Source organism: Volvox carteri (assembly GCF_000143455.1).
Source record: "Volvox carteri f. nagariensis unplaced genomic scaffold VOLCAscaffold_6, whole genome shotgun sequence".
Classification (NCBI taxonomy): Eukaryota; Viridiplantae; Chlorophyta; class Chlorophyceae; order Chlamydomonadales; family Volvocaceae; genus Volvox; species Volvox carteri.
In genome coordinates, this window is record NW_003307549.1 from 577,877 (window position 1) to 596,938 (window position 19,062).

The 19,062-nt window shown below is 58.5% G+C and overlaps 4 protein-coding genes across 4 annotated transcripts in view; 3 read left to right on the top strand and 1 right to left on the bottom strand.

The window, feature by feature from the left end:
- The window catches only part of VOLCADRAFT_87619 (uncharacterized protein), a gene marked incomplete at both ends in the record, with an annotated part of 3,960 nt that extends 3,651 nt beyond the window's left edge, over positions 1–309 (top strand). The window contains one exon of the mRNA XM_002947292.1: positions 151–309. Within this exon, the coding sequence (XP_002947338.1) occupies positions 151–309 (159 nt within the window). The remainder of the gene's footprint in view (positions 1–150) is intronic.
- Positions 310–1,607: 1,298 nt separating this feature from the next.
- On the top strand, positions 1,608–9,685 carry VOLCADRAFT_103431 (uncharacterized protein; the record flags this gene model as incomplete). Its single annotated transcript, XM_002947293.1, has 13 exons — positions 1,608–1,753; positions 1,874–1,923; positions 2,465–2,582; positions 2,809–2,899; positions 3,231–3,296; positions 3,681–3,761; positions 4,389–4,430; positions 4,568–4,792; positions 5,252–5,359; positions 5,941–6,369; positions 6,412–6,495; positions 6,755–6,882; positions 9,240–9,685. 13 exons carry the CDS (start codon positions 1,608–1,610, stop codon positions 9,547–9,549), a joined length of 1,878 nt encoding a protein of 625 aa, XP_002947339.1. The 3' UTR covers positions 9,550–9,685.
- Positions 9,686–10,375: 690 nt separating this feature from the next.
- Positions 10,376–10,753, top strand: VOLCADRAFT_57146 (uncharacterized protein; the record flags this gene model as incomplete). Its single annotated transcript, XM_002947294.1, has 1 exon — positions 10,376–10,753. A coding segment is annotated over one exon (378 nt), but the record flags the coding sequence as incomplete, so codon positions are not given.
- A 6,017-nt stretch (positions 10,754–16,770) lies between these two features.
- The window catches only part of VOLCADRAFT_103432 (uncharacterized protein), a gene marked incomplete at its 3' end in the record, with an annotated part of 7,353 nt that continues 5,061 nt past the window's right edge, over positions 16,771–19,062 (bottom strand). The window contains exons 9-11 of the mRNA XM_002947426.1: positions 18,873–19,004; positions 18,451–18,622; positions 16,771–18,164 (exon numbers count right to left, since the gene is read on the bottom strand). Coding sequence (XP_002947472.1) covers positions 16,771–18,164; positions 18,451–18,622; positions 18,873–19,004 — 1,698 coding nt within the window. The remainder of the gene's footprint in view (positions 18,165–18,450; positions 18,623–18,872; positions 19,005–19,062) is intronic.

The window sequence follows — 19,062 nt, forward strand, 5'->3', positions numbered from 1 at the left end:
TTTCCTACATTCATACAAACAAACAGACAAACGCGCGTAACGCCCCAAACTCAATATGGCCATGTGTGAACGCCACGCACGCATGCCTGACATGTACGGCCCTATGTACGGCTTTTTATGAGGTATTTGTACGGCATGTTGTATGTTCAGGTGGCTCGCGAGTCGCCCGAGATGAAGGCGCTGCTGGGTCTTGATCCCGCTGACCGGGTGATGGGGTTTTTCACTGTGGGGCGAATTGAGCGGGAGCGACTGGAGGGTTATCGAGCCAGCCGGGGACCCTGGTTAGATAAGGTCACTTGGAGGAGTTAGATCTTTAGAACAACAATTTATTACCAGGATAATAAATTTCTTCAACATATCTCGACAGTTTAGCAGGATTAACGGATTATAACGGCATTAACAAGCTATTTTTTCTCGCGTCAGCTGGAGGTCATGATCTTGCCCGTCGTGGCCGGTGGATTTTTATGTCCCGTTTGTCGACGGAGTGGAGGCGGGCAAGACAATATACGGCACTGTACGGCATAACTGTATTGCTCTACTGGGTTGCATTGCGTTCCAGGGTTGCGACGTGAGATGCGGTGGGGCGATGGAGGGCCACGCTGGTGGGGGCTTGGGTGTGTGTGTATGTGTGTTATTGTGGTTTTGGGGGAGGTTACGTTATAAGGTTATGGCATACTAATCGTTTGGATGGTTTGCGCTGCGGTTCGGGCTTCGTGGCGGGTCGCGGCTATCCGCTTTGTGCCACCGGCTGCAGGGTTGGGACGGGGCGAGCGCGTGTAACGGCAGCCGTTCACTTCGCCAGATAGCCAGCAAGGGCTGCGGAGGTGTTTAGGTGCGCAACTCAAGGCTGGCTTGGGTTATCCAAGCCTGAGGTCCAAATGATCGGTTGGGGCAAAATTTCATCATCGTCATTTTGAGGCGATGTCAAATAATTCGTTTGGCACAGCCTATCGAATCATTGAAAGCCGGAGGGGATGGCTGTATTGCCGGCTTCTAGAGCTACGCGAAATAGCTGATGGATGGCGCCGCCAGTCGGCTTAGGAATGGTGTGCTTTAAGCATATTATATTTGGAAGTCAGAATCGGTAGCTGGCATGGGCTCCTCTTTGGCGCTTGGGCTGTCGGGCTGGTTGGGCAGGCTGCCCCATGGCACCTGACGGGAGGATTGCGATTTCCGTTGCCAGTTGTCGTATCGTTTCACGGACTCACGGAGATCAGGGTCATTTTTGTTTTGCATGATGTCTCCATTTGCAGTTGCAGTTGTAAGCATTAAGCCGTCTCCTTAATAATAAACAACGGGACAACAGCCTGAAAGGACGGGGATCCACCTTTTCGTAATTCTTGCTAAATGTTACAGCTTTCCACAAGCTTACAATGCGTATAGTAATTGTTACGCCTTTGCATAAGCCTTCCATAATCTGTTCAGCACCATAAGGCTGGCAACTGCTTTGCCCTTGAAACCCTAACCATAGTTGGGATCGGAAGGCTTACGATGTGGAAGGACAGTTAATTCTATTATGAAGCAACAACATAGCAGCGACCTGGCATGGAGATGATGGCTGCAATCCGGAGCTAGCGAGCCTAACGACCAATTGCCCAATTTAACCCATGGCGCTGTCAAGCAAAAGCGGCGTCCTGCACGTTAGCTTCAACCAGGACTGCTCCTGTGTGGCACTTGGTAGTCAGCAAGGCGTGCATATCTACAACGTTGATACGCACAAGCTGTGCTACCGTTACGCAATTGGTGCTGTCAGGTGTGTCCGGAGTGAGGCCCGCGCCCTTGTCAGGACGCAGCCGTGATGCGCTCCTTGATGATTGCAGTAACATCAACCTTCCCGATGTGCTGGTCCATTCCTTATTACCTCGCCATACAGTATCGTGGAGATGCTCTTCTGCACCAGCCTCGTGGGCTTTGTGGGGGCCGGTGAGCTAGTTAGTTAGTTAGTAACTTAAACTGGCGATACGGAAAGACACGTGTCGGACCCAGTTGCTGGTACATGATCGCGAGCCCAGGAATGGCCCCCTGACTACGACAAGGAGGGGTGATGCCGCAGGGTTCTGTGTGTATCGTATTGTATTGTGTGTGTGTGTGTGTTTATACGTTGAGCTGCTCTCCGGGGTTTGGTAGGGCCAGGGTACGGCAGAGTACGGCAACGAGTATCACCATCGCGTTGCAGTTGTTCCAAAAATGCAGTAAAAAGTAAAAGCTCAACAAGTATACTTTTAAACATCCGCCCAGGGACGCAGATCATTGGCTGCGGCACTGCAGCCTGATAAGCGCCTGTTGCAACCCTTCGTTTGCTAACCGCCGCAACCGCTAGATGCTTTGAAACGTCCAAATGTCGCCTCTCGTACATCTGCTTCCTCCGGCGGTGTAGAGTCAGCCGCGGCAAGGTCTGTACGGCAGTCCCGAAGTCATGGTGATGTTAACTCCACCCCCTACCCCCTACCTGCCCCATACCTAGGTGAGCAACCCGCCCTGACACCCCGCAAGCTGACAGTCATGAACACGAGTGCAAGTCGGGTCATCCAGGAGCTGTCGTACCCGATATCCGTACTAGCAGTACGGATGAACCGGCAGAGGTACGACCGTGTACGGCACATAGCGCGCGAATGCTGGGAGAGAGAAAGTAGAAAGAGCTGTGTGTAGTACATCCATGTACGGTTCGCGCTTGTTTTCAATACACAGGAACAGGGAAGATGAAATTGATGCCGTGCCGACAGAAGGACGAGGAAGCCGGAAGAAAACCCCTTGTTTATCATTTAGCTTCCAACCGTTTTAACTGCCTCTCCCCTCCCCTCCCCTCAGGCTGGTGGTGGTGACCTCCCAAGCTGTTCACGTCTATTGCTTGAGCAAGCTTGCATGTCTGCGGGTCATTGAGACGGAGAATAACCCCGGGGTGAGTGGTAGGCTGGGTGGTTAGGTGGTTGGCTGGTGGTTGGTTGGGTGGTTAGGCGGTTAGGTGGATCAGGGTGGATGGGTGACTTGTTGCGAGTTTCCCGACCCGAGGCTCGTTGCCTAGGAAGCGTATGTATGTATGTATGTACCGCATGTACGGTAAATCTTATATCAAGTTTGGCTTCTCAGCGCATATCTGCTTCCTTGTGTGCCTGCCAGTCCGAACCCTTTAAAGCCTTTTAAAAACCCCTAAACCCCCCTAAAACCCTAAAACCCTAAAACCCCCTAAAACCCCCTCAACCCCCCCGGGTATTCCCCGACGGTCACCTCAGGGGTGTTGTGCGCTAACTTGCTGCCACGAACCCAACCTCCTTGCGCTTCCCTCCTCGTCAAGAACGGTACGAACAGTACGGACTGTCGTACACACGACACGGGAGTAGAGTGTGTGTTGGGGGGGAGTAGAGTTGGTGGGTTGTGTGTGCCGCGGATGCGTCTGTGTATGTATGCGGGGGGGGGGGAGGGCCGCTCTCTGGCTCGATGGGCCCCAGCCAGCTGCCAATCGACGCTGCCGTACGCCGCAGCAACACCTCTTGGTTCCGTTCCAGGCCGTGTGATTCGTGCTGAATCCCGTGCCGTGCCGTGTCGTGTCGTGTGTTTTCTTCCGCACCGTATCCCCCACTCCCCGCTGCTGAGCTGCACGGAGAAGGCCCCGTACACACATCCCGCATCCACATAAGCTCATCCAACCCGTACTCCGTACACGGCCGTCCTCTTCCCTTCAGGGCACCGTCCGTATCTACGACCTGACCCAGGAGGGCCAGGGTAATGTGCTGAGCGAGGTTCAGGCCCATCAGTCGCCCGTGGTGAGCCCGTGGTGAGGGGGTTTGTGTGTCTGTATGTCTGTATGATATGTGGAACAGGGGGCCATATCTTCATCCAACGGCCGCTACCCGGCAGACCCACGCCTTCCCGGGTATTTCGGGACACCCTCATCTAGTCACCCTAGTCAACATCTCAGTGGATCGCTCAGGTTCCGCACCCACCACCGGCATCCAACGGAATCTGCCGGATCAACTGCGGCTCATCTCCGTTCCTGGTCAGCTCGCAAGTCAACTTTATCCCAGGTCACCACCGTCCATCGACTAGGGGCACTTTTACTCGGAAGGATATTTGGACCCCGACAGGTCTCGATCCCGGAACCTCCGGGGGCATAAGAATGTGACCTATGTATGCATGCAAGTATGTATGTATGTGTACGAGAGAGAGGAGTCCGGGGAGTGCGGGGGAGGTGAGGTAGGAAGGCGGGTAAACAAGGGAGACCGTTTGAGGTCCTGATGTCCAACATCACCGGGCACGGGCAGGCGGTTGCAATGGCTGCAAGCGGCACACGGGACGGCGTCCCCACCATCGCCACCGTCACCATTATCCTCCCCTCTCTACACCCCATAGCTCCCATTTCCCCCCCGGCCACTCACCCCCCCCATCCCGAGGTCGCCGCCTTCAAGGACACCTTTTGGTCAGTTCTACGTCTGGTACACTCTTGCCCTGGCAGCAGCTTCACTCGTTCACGTGGTTCGTCTTTCCCCCCAGTCCCCCGACCCCTCACCCCCCCGACCCCTCACCCCCCCGACCCCTCATCAACACCCCCGACCACTGCCACGCGCTGCAGACGGTGCTTGCCTGGAGCTCCGACGGCGGCCTCCTCGCCACCGCCACCGCCAAGGGGACCCTCATTCGGGTCCACCGCATGCCGCGGGCAGCTCGCAGCCACAGCTTCCGACGCGGCGCCACGTCAGCCACCATTCAGTCGCTGGCATTTGGACCCGTGGGTCTGCCCGTACAGCTGCTGGTGGCGGCTAGCAGCCACGGCACGGTGCATGTGTTTCGATTGGAGGTAAGAGGGAGGAGGAGGATGTACAGAGGGGAAGAGTGAGAGGAGGAAGAGGGAAAACGGGGAAGCATGTATGTATGTATGTATATATGTAAGTATGTGTATTTCTCGGGGTAAGGCTTCGAGAGGGGTGAGGGCCGACCTGGTGGTGGGCGGCTGGTCACAACGAGGAAGGCTCACCCTCCAGATGGTGAGGAGGTAATCCTCCCCCAAAGGGCCAAATAGACATTAATCCGGACGGACGGAAACATAGGAAATATACAATTCCTCTGGATCCGCGGATTCCGTAAGTACGCCTCTTGCCGTACTTATGGATCCGATTCTGATCCTCTCTATACCGCTGCCTGCTTTTACTTGTAAGAACAAACAGCCTGTGCCCCAATCAATCGTGTCCTCTTCCGTCCTATTAAGGAACTCCTGTTCGTTATTATATTTCCTTCATACGTTGTGTTGCCTGTTCAGGATCCGGAGCCCTGCGGCGGCGGACTGCTTCCCAGGCCCGGCGGCTCAGTCGCAGGCGGGTTACTTTCCGCCGTTGTGAAGTACTCCTCGCAGATGGTGGGGGACCTGGTGAGGAGAGAGCTCCAGGAGGGGGGGAGGGGAAGGGGAAAAAGGGGGGCTGTAGGGGTGGGGGAGGGGTTGGGGTTGGGAGGGGACCGGGTCGCATGCTGCGAGACGGGCACGGGGGGAGAGGGGTTTCTCGGGAGGCCCCCGGGGTTCTCGGGGTGGCGATAGCGGGTTTTAGGGTTTTACACGTAGCAGTACAAGTTACTCGAACAGCTACTCTGCGGGGAGGGGGGAAAGGCGGGTTTTGAGGGGGGGGGTGTGCTGGGGGAGGGCATGGCTGGCGAACTGTGTGGGTGGCTTCGTGTGTTTGGCCCAGTGGAACCCTGGGTGGGGTCACGTCGTGGCGGGAGCGCAGGGCAGCAATAAGGCCCTGTCGGGGCTGCTGCAGTTGCAGTTGCAGTTGCAGTTGCTGCACATCACCCCTTTCAACGCCCTCTTCATTTCCCCCCATCACCTCCCGCTATCGACCCTCGGAACCGCCGCCTACTGCTGCTGCTGCCGCTGCTGCCAAACACAAAACCACCATTTCAACAGCTACCGAGGACTGCTGACAGTTGCTACTGCCGCTACTGCTCCCTCTGCAGGTGGAGCCTGCTCGCAATATCGCCACCATCCGCCTGCCGCGGTCAGTGGGTATCGCTATCTGCGCCTTCAGGAGTCAGCCAGGCAACTGCTACTGCTACAGCGCATCGCCGGAGCTGGCAACAGCCGCAGTAGCAACTACAGCTACAGCCACAAGCCCGGCGGAAGCGATCCACCCAAACTCCAGGGTAACTGTTGCGGGCCCGCCGGGGCCGCCGGGGTGCGACCCGGGATCAGCCGCCGCCGGAGCTGCTGTCGTACAGGCGGAGCTCGGATCAGGAGATCGTGGTGAAGCAAAATCTGCCTGCGGGGGACGTAGCGCCTGGGGGGGTACGACAGGGGGTAGCGGCGGCGGCTGGGGCGGTGTTCGCTGCGGGACGGCGGGTGGGGGTGATGCGGGTGCGGGTGTGTGTGGCGGCGGCAGGTGGCAGGTGGGGGAGGATGTGCGTGCTACGATTATGGTGGCGACGCAGGAGGGCTTGCTGTACGAGTACACGCTGACGGACCTGCTGAGTCAGCAGGGCCCGAAGTGCAACCTGGACGGGGAGTGGTCTATGGTGGGCAGCGGCAGCATATTGGGCTAGGGATAGGGCCGAGGCACACACCCGGCGGCTCTGAGGGGACCTAATTCCAGTAGAAATAATGGAAAACATACATATGTACATACACACATTGACACACACATACACACAGTGCAGATCATAAAAACACACAGATACAACGGAAAAAGCCCTAAAGTACGGGCCTAGAAGTACGGCAGATTCAACTTGTAGATACGATGAATCTGCTTTCAAGGAATTCACACTGCCTATAAAGGTGATCGAAGTGTCGTACGTTGGCTGGTACGAGGGCTCTGTACGACCCCAGGACGTTTGCACCCTTCCGACGTGGGTTGGGAGAATGCCGGTGGGGGGCGTGTTGTGGCCGTCGGGCAGCGCTGTGCGGTGAGCGCTCTCCATAGGGGATGGGAGGTGGCCCTGCTAGATCTGCCTCCTTTCCTCTGAGGAAAGAAGACGTGTGTATGATAGTTCAACTGAATTGTACGGTGTGCGCACGTGCAGCGACAGACACATGTGTGTGTATGTGTGTGTGTGTAATCGTGCACGTGTGTCACTGTGGGCGTGTGTGCATGTTTGTACATATGTACATATATTATATTTGCCGAGATACTCCCGCAGCACATACATACATACATTGATGACCTCCCGCGTACCCGCATCAATACCAATACAACGTCCATGGCCCCCTCCCTCGGCTTTTACGGACACACACCCGCACTTGTGTGCGGAACTTGTAACTTGTACATACTCTGCACACCAGGTCAGGCCAGCAGCGGGTCTACCGCCGCCTCTACCTCTACGCACGTACATACATACATACATACATACATACATATATACATACATACATACATACATACATACATACATACATACATACATACATACATACATACATACATACATACATACATACATACATACAGCCCTCCCAGGAGGCAGCGACAGGCGGCATCACCCGGAAGCAGCTGTGGTTGGTCCAAGCCCCGACCGGCTGCGAGCAGGCCCCCTGGGATGTGATCGCCCTGGCGGCCCTGTCTGCTATGGAGGTAGGCAGGTGCTGCCTGCGAGCAGCCGCAAGACGACTGGAAAGGGCGGCTAACCCCGCGACAGAACAGCCAGAGCAAGTGCAACAGATCCAGGCGCAAGGGCCCCAACAGCGGCGGATAACGGACTTCTTTCACCTGGCCAACGGAGTGAGACCGCACGAGGGGCCGCCGCTGAACGCGCCGGTACTCGAGGATCAAACGCAGGGGCCCATCGCGGGACCGGGGACGGCAACAGCAGCAGCAACAGCAGCAGCAACAGCAACAGCAGCAGCAACCCCCCTGGAATACGCCCGCGCTCGGGCAGTAGTGGACTTCTGGGCGCGCTTGCGCTCTTTCACCGCGCTCAATGTCCCAAGGCGGGGCTGGGACGGAGTGGGACCCCACCACCCGATCCTGTCAATCGTCGGGGGAGCACTGTGCTGCGCGGAGGCGGTGGACATCACGACCTAATGGTCAAGCGGACGCGGCGGGAGCTGGAGTTTAGGGGATAAGGGGATAGGGTGTCGAGGCGCGGAGGGGGGATTTGAGGTGGTGGGGGTGGTAGGGAGGTCGAGAGGGAGGTTGAGGGGAAAGGTTGCGAGGGGGGCGGGATCAGGGATGGGGCTTGGGGGGGTGCCGCGCAAGGGGACATGGGGGAGGGAGGGTTTATTTGCCTGGGGGAGCCGTACCGGCGGAGGGGGGGGATACCGGGGAAAGGGCGGGGAGAGCCGGGGGGGAAGGGGAAGAGGCAGAGAGAGCACCAAGAGGATGTAGGGTTGAGGGGTGGTGAGTGGAAACAGGTGGCCGTAGCGAGGGCGCGGATGAGGGGGAGGTGGGCACCCAGAAGGAGGGGCCGTACTCGAAGGTGCGCGCGTGGTGCAGGACTAGGTTCTTCAGGGTACGAGACCGGGTTTTTCGTGTTGCGGCGTCTAGGTGAGATAGGATCTTGGGAACCAGCCGTCTTGGTAGAGCGGTATTGGGGGGGCGCCGAGCTGGCTACCCTCCCCCCCTGTGGTTTCCGGAGGCTTGATCGCCCTGCGTTGCCGCAGGGTCTTCCCGTTTGAGTACTTTTCAAGTTAGACCCAGTGCTGTGGAAGGGCGCGGACTTGTGCGGTGTTACCCCCCCGACGGGTGCTATCTCCCCTGGACTAGCCCAGGGAGGGAGAGGCGGAGGAGGGTAGTAGTCTCAGGAGGCTGTTTGGCGTCTTGTGGTGTGAGCTCTTTGCGCTCTTTTTTTTTGCGTGAGGATTTTTGAGCTTGGTGACCTCCCCAGCCCGGGATGACTCGTCGGGCTCCCGGTCGCCCAGGTCCTGGTTGCGAGCTCTCTGAGATGCTCGGTTCGTTCGGTCGGCAGGAAGAGCCCCCCAGTTGCGACTTCGTTTATGTTAGGAGACCAACGGGCATAGATCCCGTCTAGTTGGAGCGCCAAACGAGCGCTGTTGCGTGCCGGCCGTCGTTTCCCGTGCGGCCTGACCCGGGGGCGGAGTGCATGAGACTAACCAGCCGTATGCACCCGCCCCTCGCGCTGTGCTTCGGCCCTGGGCCCCCGGCTTTTCAGCCCACAGTGTAATCAACGTCATACATACATACATACATACATACATACATACATACATACATACATATGGGCTTGACAGAGAGGCTGCTGGCGCTTGGTAACTATGTCCGTGTCCCCAGTTCCCCCGTGGAGGATGTGGGTCCGCTGCTGCGCAGGGTTAAGGCGACACAGCAAGGCCACCAGCTGCAGCAGAGGACCGGCTCTGTTCAGTCACCGATCCCCAGCCTCAGCTATACCTCCTTCCGGGAGAAGCTCGCTGCCATGTGCAGCGCCGTGGGCATCAAGCGCGGCATCATGCCACACTCCATGCGCATCGGGGGAAACAGCGCGGCAGCAGCCAGAGGGGTATCTGAAGAAGCCCGCAAGGCCCACGGTCGCTGGAAGACGGACGCAATGGTGCAGCTATATACCCGGATGGAAGACGATGCCGCACTGGAAACCACGCGCAACCTGGGCCTCGCCTGAGTCAGAGGGCCCCTCCTGCTATCTTTTCTGTCTGCAGTAGTGTAAGGCCCTTGGCAGCCCCGGTTTCGCCTCGCCCTGTCCTATCCGGCACCCCGAACGCAACCGTACAGCAAGCCATGAAGGCTATAGGACATAAATAACGGATAGGGAGGCCATGAGACTTGAGGCAAAAATTGTGAATAGGTGCAGACCAATGGTAAATGCCTTACGGCGAGGTAAGGACACTAAGCTAAGGATTGTATGATGTGTATGAAGGGTGACTGTGTGAGTCGTTTCAGTAACGGCAGTAGTTCCCGGTCATGCATCCATTTTTGCTCCGACTGCTATTCCAGCCTGTGTTTGTAATACTGCACGCCTTGTGAGTTTGGCAGCACTTGGAAAATAAAAACAACGTCCCAAAAATACGTAAAAGTGGCGGTAAAGCAAATGGCAATCGGTGTAGATCGTCGTCTTTCTAGGCCATCTAGGTGGCTCAAGCAACTATATGATCGGATAATCCAGATCGAAAGGGCCAAGGTTGCGCTGGTGGCCGTTGCGTTTCTGCGAGCTTTGCGTGTCTGCCCACAGTAAACAACCGCTGTAATGGCCATTAAGTATCAACGTAGCACGGCAAGCATTACCTGCTCGGCGATGTAGGAATGCAAACCCCGTTGATGCGTACGGTAAAGGACTTTAAACTACCAATGCCGTGGCATATTTTGCATGTCAACATTATGTTTTTGGTGTTTAGCCAAACAGGCAAACCTGGACATTTCTGTATGTGAACAGCTGGCAGTTGCCCCAGACCCACAACTACAGTCCTTGCATCGACGCCCAGCAACTCAAGATGAACTTTAACAGTAAAAGAACTGTGACTGATGAACAGAATGAGCGTCACAAGCGACTCCTTGCGAATATCCTCAGAGAGGAGGGGAACAAGAGCTGCGCGGACTGTAAGACCCGTAACCCAACCTGGGCCAGTGTAAATCTGGGTGTCTTTGTGTGCTTGACCTGCTCGGGTATACATCGGTCGCTCGGCGTGCATATCTCCCAAGTAAGGTCGTGCAATTTGGATACGTGGCTCCCGAAGCAAGTAGAATTCTGCCGGATTATGGGCAATGTTAAGGGCAATCGCTATTGGGAAGCGCGGTTGCCTAAGGACTTCAGGCGCCCTCCCAGCGGCAACCCCAATCCGGAGCTTTCCGCCTTCATCCGTGCGAAGTACGTGGACCGTGCCTTTGCGGCCACTGACGCAACGCCGCCCACGATCGACAACTATCTAAACCATCCATATGGCGCCGATGTCGCGGACTCTGTACACTCGCCGCCAGCGGCACCTGCAGCGTCATCACAGCCAGCACCTGCGCCATCAGCCGTGCCGCGCACTAACGCGGCCGATCTCTTGAACGGTACACCTAAAAAGCAGTCGCAGCCCGCTGCCACCACGCTGACCATCGACCTGCTCGGCGGCTTTGACGACCTTGGCAGTGTTGCGCCAATGCCCACCTCACCCCCCGTGCCGCCGGCCAGCTCCGACCCCTTCGGCTCCTTCGTGTCCGCGCCACCGGCCACCGCTGCCATCCCGGCGGCTACATCCCACCTAAACGCGCTGGAGTGGACGGACTTCTACACCGCAGCTCCGGCCGCCTCCTCTTCGCCGGCCCTGCTACAGCCCACGGCAACAACACCTACCGTAAGCATGCCGCAGCAACCTCCGGCCGCCGTTGCTGGCGCCGTGGCTGCTGCCGTTACTCTCGGCCACCACCGCAGCCACTCCATCAGCGAAGGCGTAAGCGTCAACCCCATCAGCAGCAGCGGCAACGGTATGGCCGCCCAGACCTCGCGCTTTGCCCACACCAAGACGCTCAGCTCAAACCAGCCGGATCGCGACCTGCAACGGCACCACCCCAACGGCTCCGCCGCCTCTGCGTCCTCCGGAAACCACTACCAGCCACACAACCTCCAGGACAACCACCACCACAACCACCATAACCACCACCACAACCACCACCACAACACGCAGCCACGGGGACCTCAAGTCCACACAGGACAGAATGGCAGCGGCGGTGCCGTGTACGACCCTTTCGGTCCAGCACCGGATGATCTGCTGGCGGGCCTGACCATCCACCACGTCATGGAATCCATGACGGCGCCCGCAGCAGGAGCAGCAGCGGCCACATCTGGCATCGCGGACGACGACCCGTTTCAGTTTAGCTCCTCGTCCTCCGCCGCCACCTCCGCGCAAGGCGACGGCAAGCAGTTTCATGCGCCGCGCAACAGCTTCCACAGGCGGCGTCCGTCCTCCAATCCGAAGGGGTCTGAGGAGATCCTGCGGCTGTTTGACACGGAGCCATCGACGGGCGCTGGGGCTGGGCTGGGTGGCGCCAGCGGTGGCGGCAGCATGGGCGCGGCTGCGGTTGGGCTGACGGCCCCGGCGGCGGCAGCTCCGGTGGCCCACTCGCCCTCGGACGATCCGTTCGGGGATTTCCTGAACGTGGGCGGCCACCCCGTCGCCGCGGCGCAGAACAGTGGCGGCGGCGGTGTTCATGGCCACCATTTCCAACATGAGCTGTTGCAGCAGCAGAAACAGCAGCAGAAGCAGCAGTTGTTGCTCGAGTCGCACGCCACGATGAACGGCGGGCTGATCAGTAGCGGGGTCGGCAGTTTGTTGTGATGGCGGGGCGTGGATTTGCGGATGTCTGTGTGAATGTGCGGGTATGTAAGTATGTATGTATGACCGGCCGTTGCTCTACTGTTACTGTACTGGGCTGCACTGCAAATCTGCGTTGCTTCCCCCCTCTCTCTCTCCCTCTCTCTCCCCCAGCGCGGATGTCCATTACTGGGAGGTAAGATTTGGTTGAACTGAGAACTGTGAGGCGTACCAGCATATATGTATGTATGTATGTCTCACGTGTGTGTCCAGCGATGGGCGTGGTCCTGTAATTACCCCGTCACCCCGTTGGGGGTGGAGAGGTGTACTTAAAGGCGATGGTGAGGGGGGACGTGGCGGTGAACTGCTCATCTTTTGCTGGAGGGCTGGCGAGCTGTCCTGTCCCAGAATGCGCTGCTCGTTGCTACACAGCAGGAGGGCCTCAGATTGTGGCGGTTTTTTTCCCGGATTAAGAAATGGCGGACACTTTCGTTTTACGACACAAAACACACACATACGCGCACACACACGATGGACCTTGCATGTACCCGTGTGGGATATGCGTCCTGAGAACGTTCAGCGCGTGGGAGCTCGTGAATGCACTCGAGGTTTGCGTCGTGTTGGTTGGTGGCGGTAGCGGCAGCGACGGGGGCCGGGGCGTTTGAGACGCTGCCTTAGTCCCTGGACGTGCATGTGGCGTATGTGTGTGCGTGTGTGACACTGAGCAGAACTATGGCCGTGGCGGAGGGGGTTGAGGCGAGAACCGCTGGCGGATGAAGGAGATACACGAGAGATGCGGAGGAGGTGTTCCCGGACTGGTGTTGTTCTCCTCGAGAATGCGAGTCAAACCAGCGGATCAGACCACCGCCCGCTCGAACCGGAAACCGGAACGCGGAGGGACGGACCCGGCGGGGGGCCTTGACCCCCTCCGCCCCACCCCACACACGCACTCGGGCAAGGATATAATAGGCGCACTGGTGGTTGAAACTCGAAACCCCGTCCAGACGCATGTGTGTAACCGGAGGACGGCAACTGAACGGGTGCTAGCAAGCTAGCTAGCTAGCTTGCTCGGTTGGTTGGCTGGGTTTGCCACGGAGCGACAGAGGGCTTTCAGAGCAGTACTCTACTACTCGACAGGCGACCGGGGCGCCCATGGCTGCTCTGCTGCACGAGTGCTGACCAAGAAAGAAAGATGATGGAATTCGTAGTATTGGGGAAAACTTACCTGGGTGGGCGTGCGTGTATGTACGTATGTATGTATGTGCAGTGCTTGACGATGGAGGATGAGGGGTTGCATGTGTGCCTGTCGTCTGTCCGTCTATCTGTCTGCCGGGTCATTTGTGGCTAGCTGCCGTTGCAGATGGGTGGTGCTCGGTTCCCTGTTACGGAGGTCGTGTTGGTCCGCTCCTCCGGTGCCTCCCGCTACACTCCAAATAGCCATGAGCGGGTACAACCCACACACGGAATCACCGCCAGCAGCTGCCGTGCCGTGAGAGACCTCCCCCTCCGGGCGGGCTCTTGTTGCTAAAAGAAGGGGCAAAGGCCGCGGGTTGAGGGCTCGTAATCGTATTTAAAAGTTGACAGAGGGGCGGTGGATTGACGGCGGGGGCGCCACAGCCGGGCAGAGGGGGTTGCGTGTAATTCTCGGCGGAGGAGAGGAGGGGAGAGGGAAGGGGCCTCTATTCCACAGGCCCTGGAACTACTGGGCATGAGTGAGAGAGTGTGGAGGGAGAGAGGGATACGGTATGGTACCCTGACCTGCCTGCGGGGAGTAGCAGCGGGGAGGGGAAGTCGTGTGTCGCAGTGCAGCCGCGTGGCCGCCGCTGCTGCTACTGCTGGTAGGGGTGGCGGGGATGATGGCGATGAAAGTTAAATATTGGGTTTGTAGCGCCGAGGCCTATTGCTTTCGTTGGCATGTGGGTGCGCCGTGCGCCAGGGAGGATAAAGGGGGGGAAAGGGTCGACGCGCCTGAGGTGTTTTGTGGGTGTCGTGAGGGTGCCTGATATTCCTAAATTTTTGTGGAGGGGACGGGAGGGAGGGGGCGTTCTCATTGCGTGTGTGGGTATGTGTGGGTAGGTGGGGTGGGGGTACACCTCGAATGCCTGGAACTGTGTGTCGACTTTAGGTTTAAATAGGGCCCCCGAGTCGTGTGCGGTACTGCGTACGAACAAGAGGACCAGCCTAGAGGGCGTGCGGGAGCTGTTTCCTCCCAGCAGCGAGCTGCATTCCTCCACTGTGCGGACGAGTGTTGTTGTGAGATGTGCCTGGCCATTCTTGCCTTGGCCGATCCTTGCCGTGTTCGCTGTTTGCGTGGTTGGCGGCTATTCGGGGTCCACAGCCGTGACCACGTGTACGTGTGCATGATGCGTTACATCACTGTGCTTTTCGACCGCATATTGTACTGTGTTAATTACGACTACTTTTTGCATGGGGGCGGGACGTAAGGTGGGGGTGAAGGTGGGGGAGGTGCGGCCTTCCTGCGCTTTTCGTTAATCGGTTGCCGCTTCTGTGGCGGAAGCCCACACCTGGCCTCAATTTTTTCCGACTACAGCCAAGTCCGTTCCGGAGCCGATATGGGAGACGCGACCGTGACCAAGCAGCCCCCTGGGCCCATCTGGCGGTGTAGGGTCACTCCTACCTCCTTAGCAGCCCGTAGCTGAACGAAAACCACAACCAATAATTTATCCTGGGACGGTGCGTGGAGGCGTGTGCAAGTGTGGAAGTGATCCCGCATTACATACACACACACACACAGAGAGAGAGAGAGAGAGGGACTAGGGATCAAACACATACATGACATACAGGGGGTTTGCATCTTACACCAGACTTCGAATAACAATAATCGAATCGTTAGGGCGCTGCGGTTGACGAGTGCGAGTTTGAAAGTTGGTGGCCTGCCAGGCTTAGGGAGCCCTCCGGCCGGCGAGGGTGGGAGCCCTCAGGACCGGGTGGCTCTCGCCGCCTTCACTCTCCACCGCCACCTCTCTCCCCTGCTGGTGTTGGGGGCTGCCATGTGCAGCGCCAGCTAAGCGGGTAGCGACAAACCGAGGGAAAGCAAATGCAAAAAGTCGGGGGAGTGGAGTTGAGTGCGAAGGGCCTAGCTGCAATCAAGGAAATGACGACGGCACAGGCGCCTGACGCCCTGGCTGATGACACAGACGACGACATATCCCAGGGGAGGAGTTAAATTTAAATGTCAAAAGGGTCCTGATGTGCTTAAGGCTTTTGTGGAAATCGGGATGAGTGCGAGCGTGATCTGATCGTTTTCGACGGGACTTCGAAGTTGACGCGTTCGGCATATGGATGGGTGTGATTGTCAGGGATAGGGAGACACGGAGAGGAGGCACGGGAGCAAAGGCTATGGTGGCTGTGGTGGTCAGACTCCCGCAGTCGTGTGGAGGAGATAGTGTGTTTGGTTCTCCTACACAGCCCACATCGGGTGCTCGTGTCTACAGCAGTCTTGACGCCATGATGCTCCCGCGCCGGCGGAAAAGCAAATCGCTTCCGACACCGGAGGACCCAGGTGTGCGACTGTCTTCTGTAATAAAGTTGTCTGGGGTGTATGCAATCCCTGCATCCTTATTGCAATCCTAATCAAATCCAGGGAGGGCTTTCGCCGGTGACAGGGGGTGTCGCAAGGACAAGAGCTTTGGACCCATCTTAACGACGTACTGACACTCATTTGACAGGTGGTCCCTTAACGTTATCGGACGTGGAGGGCGGATGGACAGACAACAGTCGGGAAAGGTGTAACGTGTTTCCAGAGGTGCCCCGACCAGAACCAGCCTCCCCTCAGCACGGAGCCCAATGATGTATGGGCCCTGACCAGAGTTCAATAGTGTTAGCAGGAGCTATGCAAAAAAACTACGAGAGAGAGAGAAAAGAAAGTCCATCTCTATACACACGTCCTGCCGCCGCCAGAGCGGGCCTTCTTCCCTCACAGCAACAAAACCCCAAAAATGATGTAAGATACTAGAACAGGGTTTGAGCGGTTCCTTCCCAACGATCCCGCTGTTATGATCAAGTACCCAGTCTCTCTCGACACGGAGACCGCACGCATTTAACGGCACTGCCCAGCTCACGACACCGAGGAGGACCATTTTCAGTTCGTTAGTTCGTAGCGACAAATGGGTTTCTGGGCTTTTTTTATCTCATAAAACTTGTAACGCTTAGCAGAGGTATACAGGCAGAAAGTGTATACCTCTTTCGAGCGGCCCCTAACGACCCAAAAGCTTTCCCCGACCCTCGGCCTTTATCGAGAGCTCGCTGACTGATGGCTGATATGTTGCGGCCGACGGGGCACTTACACTCCATCATAAAAGTAAAATAATCGTCGGCTCGCCGCACTCGCTCTGCCGTCGGCATGTTTCCCGGTACCCTGCGATTAGGCCTCATCGATTTTCTTGCACCTCACTCGCCCTAGCCTCCTAGCCTGCCTCGCCGTACCACCGCCCGGTAACGAAGGGTAGCCGCAGCCGCAGTGAGTAACACCGCGCACTGCAGAGCACCTTCCTTTGTTTCGTTCCGCTCCGCAATGGGGCAATAGCAACAAATTGTGGAGAGATTCATTATTACGGAAGGAGCATTTCTTCCTAACGGAACGCGGTGGTCCCGAACGGGTTATCGCTGTCCCCGAACGGGTTGTCGTCCTCAAACCTGGTAGCTGCCGGCGGCGGCGGCGGCGGCGGCGGCGCCGTCGCCGGAGTCACATGTTGCTGCGCCGGGGGCTGCGGTGGCAGCGAAAAAGCGGGGGCCGTACCGAATGCATTGTCACCAAAAAGCTCTGCTGACACCGCCGCCGTGCCTACACCGGCGGCGGTGTCGGTGGTGGCGGCAGTGGTCGGCGGCGGCGGCAGACCCACTGACGCCACTGTGGTGGTGGCGGCAGTGGCGCTGGCGACAGCCGCCGCCAGAGATGGCGGCGGCCCCCCGGCGAAGGGGTTCTCCTGGAGTGGTCCGCTGTCCATCGGCGGCAAGGCCGTCGGCGCACCGCCGACGCTACTCGACCGAGAGTCAGCTGCTACTGCCGTCGCCGCCGCCACTGCGGCGGCAGACTGAGCGGCAGCAAATGCACCTTCGCTAAATCCCCGTGCCGAAGCCGTCCCAAACGCATCATCACCGAAAAGGCTGGGCGTCGTCGCGAGCGGCGCATGTTGTTCCGCCGGCGGCGCGGCGGCGCCAGCGGCAACAACTGCAGCAGCGGCGGCATGCGTTGGCGCTGGCATCCCTGCGGTGAAGGCGTTGCCGCCAAAGTCCGCGTCTGCGGCGCCAGAAAGGGCCGACGGCATGGCGGCGGCGACGGCGGAGTCCGACGGCGCCGGTACAAACGTTGGCGTGTCAACCGACCGCTGGCCTTCGCCCCCATCTCCAAAGCTAAAGGCCGAGCCAAAACGGTTCATTTGCGTGTTGGGGAGGTCCTCCATTCCGCCGCCGCTGTAGGACTGATGTGGCGAGGTCTCGGCGGCCTTCAGCGGCGCCGCCGGGTCTATGGCGAAGGAGCTAGGCGCGTGGAGACCCGGCGGCGGTGCCGCTGTCGCTGCCGCAGGCAACGCAGCGGGTGCACCAAAAGCCGGTGCATCATCAAAGCCAAAGTCAATGGGTGCCGACGGCGCAGCTGCGCCAGGAGGAGCCGGCGGCGGCGCTACGTTGCTGCCGCTTGCGGGTAATCCGAAAGCAGGCGCATCGCCAAAAGCCAGCGCGTTGTCAAAACCACCTCCGTCGCCACAGTTCACCGATGCCGCCGCAGCAAAGCCGTTAGGCAGCACCTTGGCGGCTGCTGTTGCTGCTGCTGCCGGGACTGAAGGCTGTGTTGCAGCGGCAGGGGCCGCCCCCATGGCCGGCTTGGGCGCCGCCGCCGCCGCCACCGCCGCTGCCGCTGCCCCGGCGACGGCCTTGACGATGGGTCGCGGCGCGTCGGCTCCAGGCAGGGCGTTGACGATAACGAAGCCCCGTGCGTCCACATCGTCGTCGGGCCAGTCGATGACGCCTGTGGAATGCATATGTCAGAACGGACACACATTGTGTGTGTATGTGTATGTGTATGTGTATGTGTATGCGCTTACAAGTATTATCTATCTACCATATAACAGTGCCACCTCACACACACCCGAAATCCCCCCACTTCCCCCATACACGCGGCCCCTCACCCCTCCGCGGGAGAGCGCTTAGGCGGTCTTTCCGTTGGGACTGGACAGCAGCCCTGGCCAGTGTCAGGCCCGGTCAGATACTTGTAACCTTCACACACACACACACATAGACACGCACGCACTTACCTGCTGCCACCTCGTCCGCCCACACATGTAAGCCCTCCAGGGAGGCAGGCAACGCCTCGAACGGCACTGTCGTACCCATGCGCTGCGCCAGGCCGTACAGTCCGCGGTACACGTTGGCAGCCCGGGACAGCAACGTGGGCAGTGCGGCCGCACTCCCGGACGACCGGGCCTCCTGGAACAGCTCGGGGGGGCGGGGGGGGGGGGGAACACCATATCACCATTATCATCGCCATTACCATACATACATACACACATACATGCACACATGCAAATATCACATACATACATACATGCATACATGCAAACACCACCAGCACTCGGAACGAACAGATCCGCAAGGAGCCTCCACCGCTACAACCGCGACCGACAGTCAGGAAGAGCCAGGAGGACAACACTGTCCATCCATAAGCCCATCCACATACCTTGAGTTCCTGCTGCAGCGACTCCAGGGAGGACTCACACGCCTCCACCTCCGCCGCCGCATCCCGGTCCGCATCCGCCAGCTCCCCCAGCTTGGCTCGGACCGCCTCCTGCTGCCGCCTAAGACCGTCAACCTGCAGGGGTGAGGAGAGGGAGAGGGAGAGGGTGAGGGTGGGCGGATGGAGATATCGG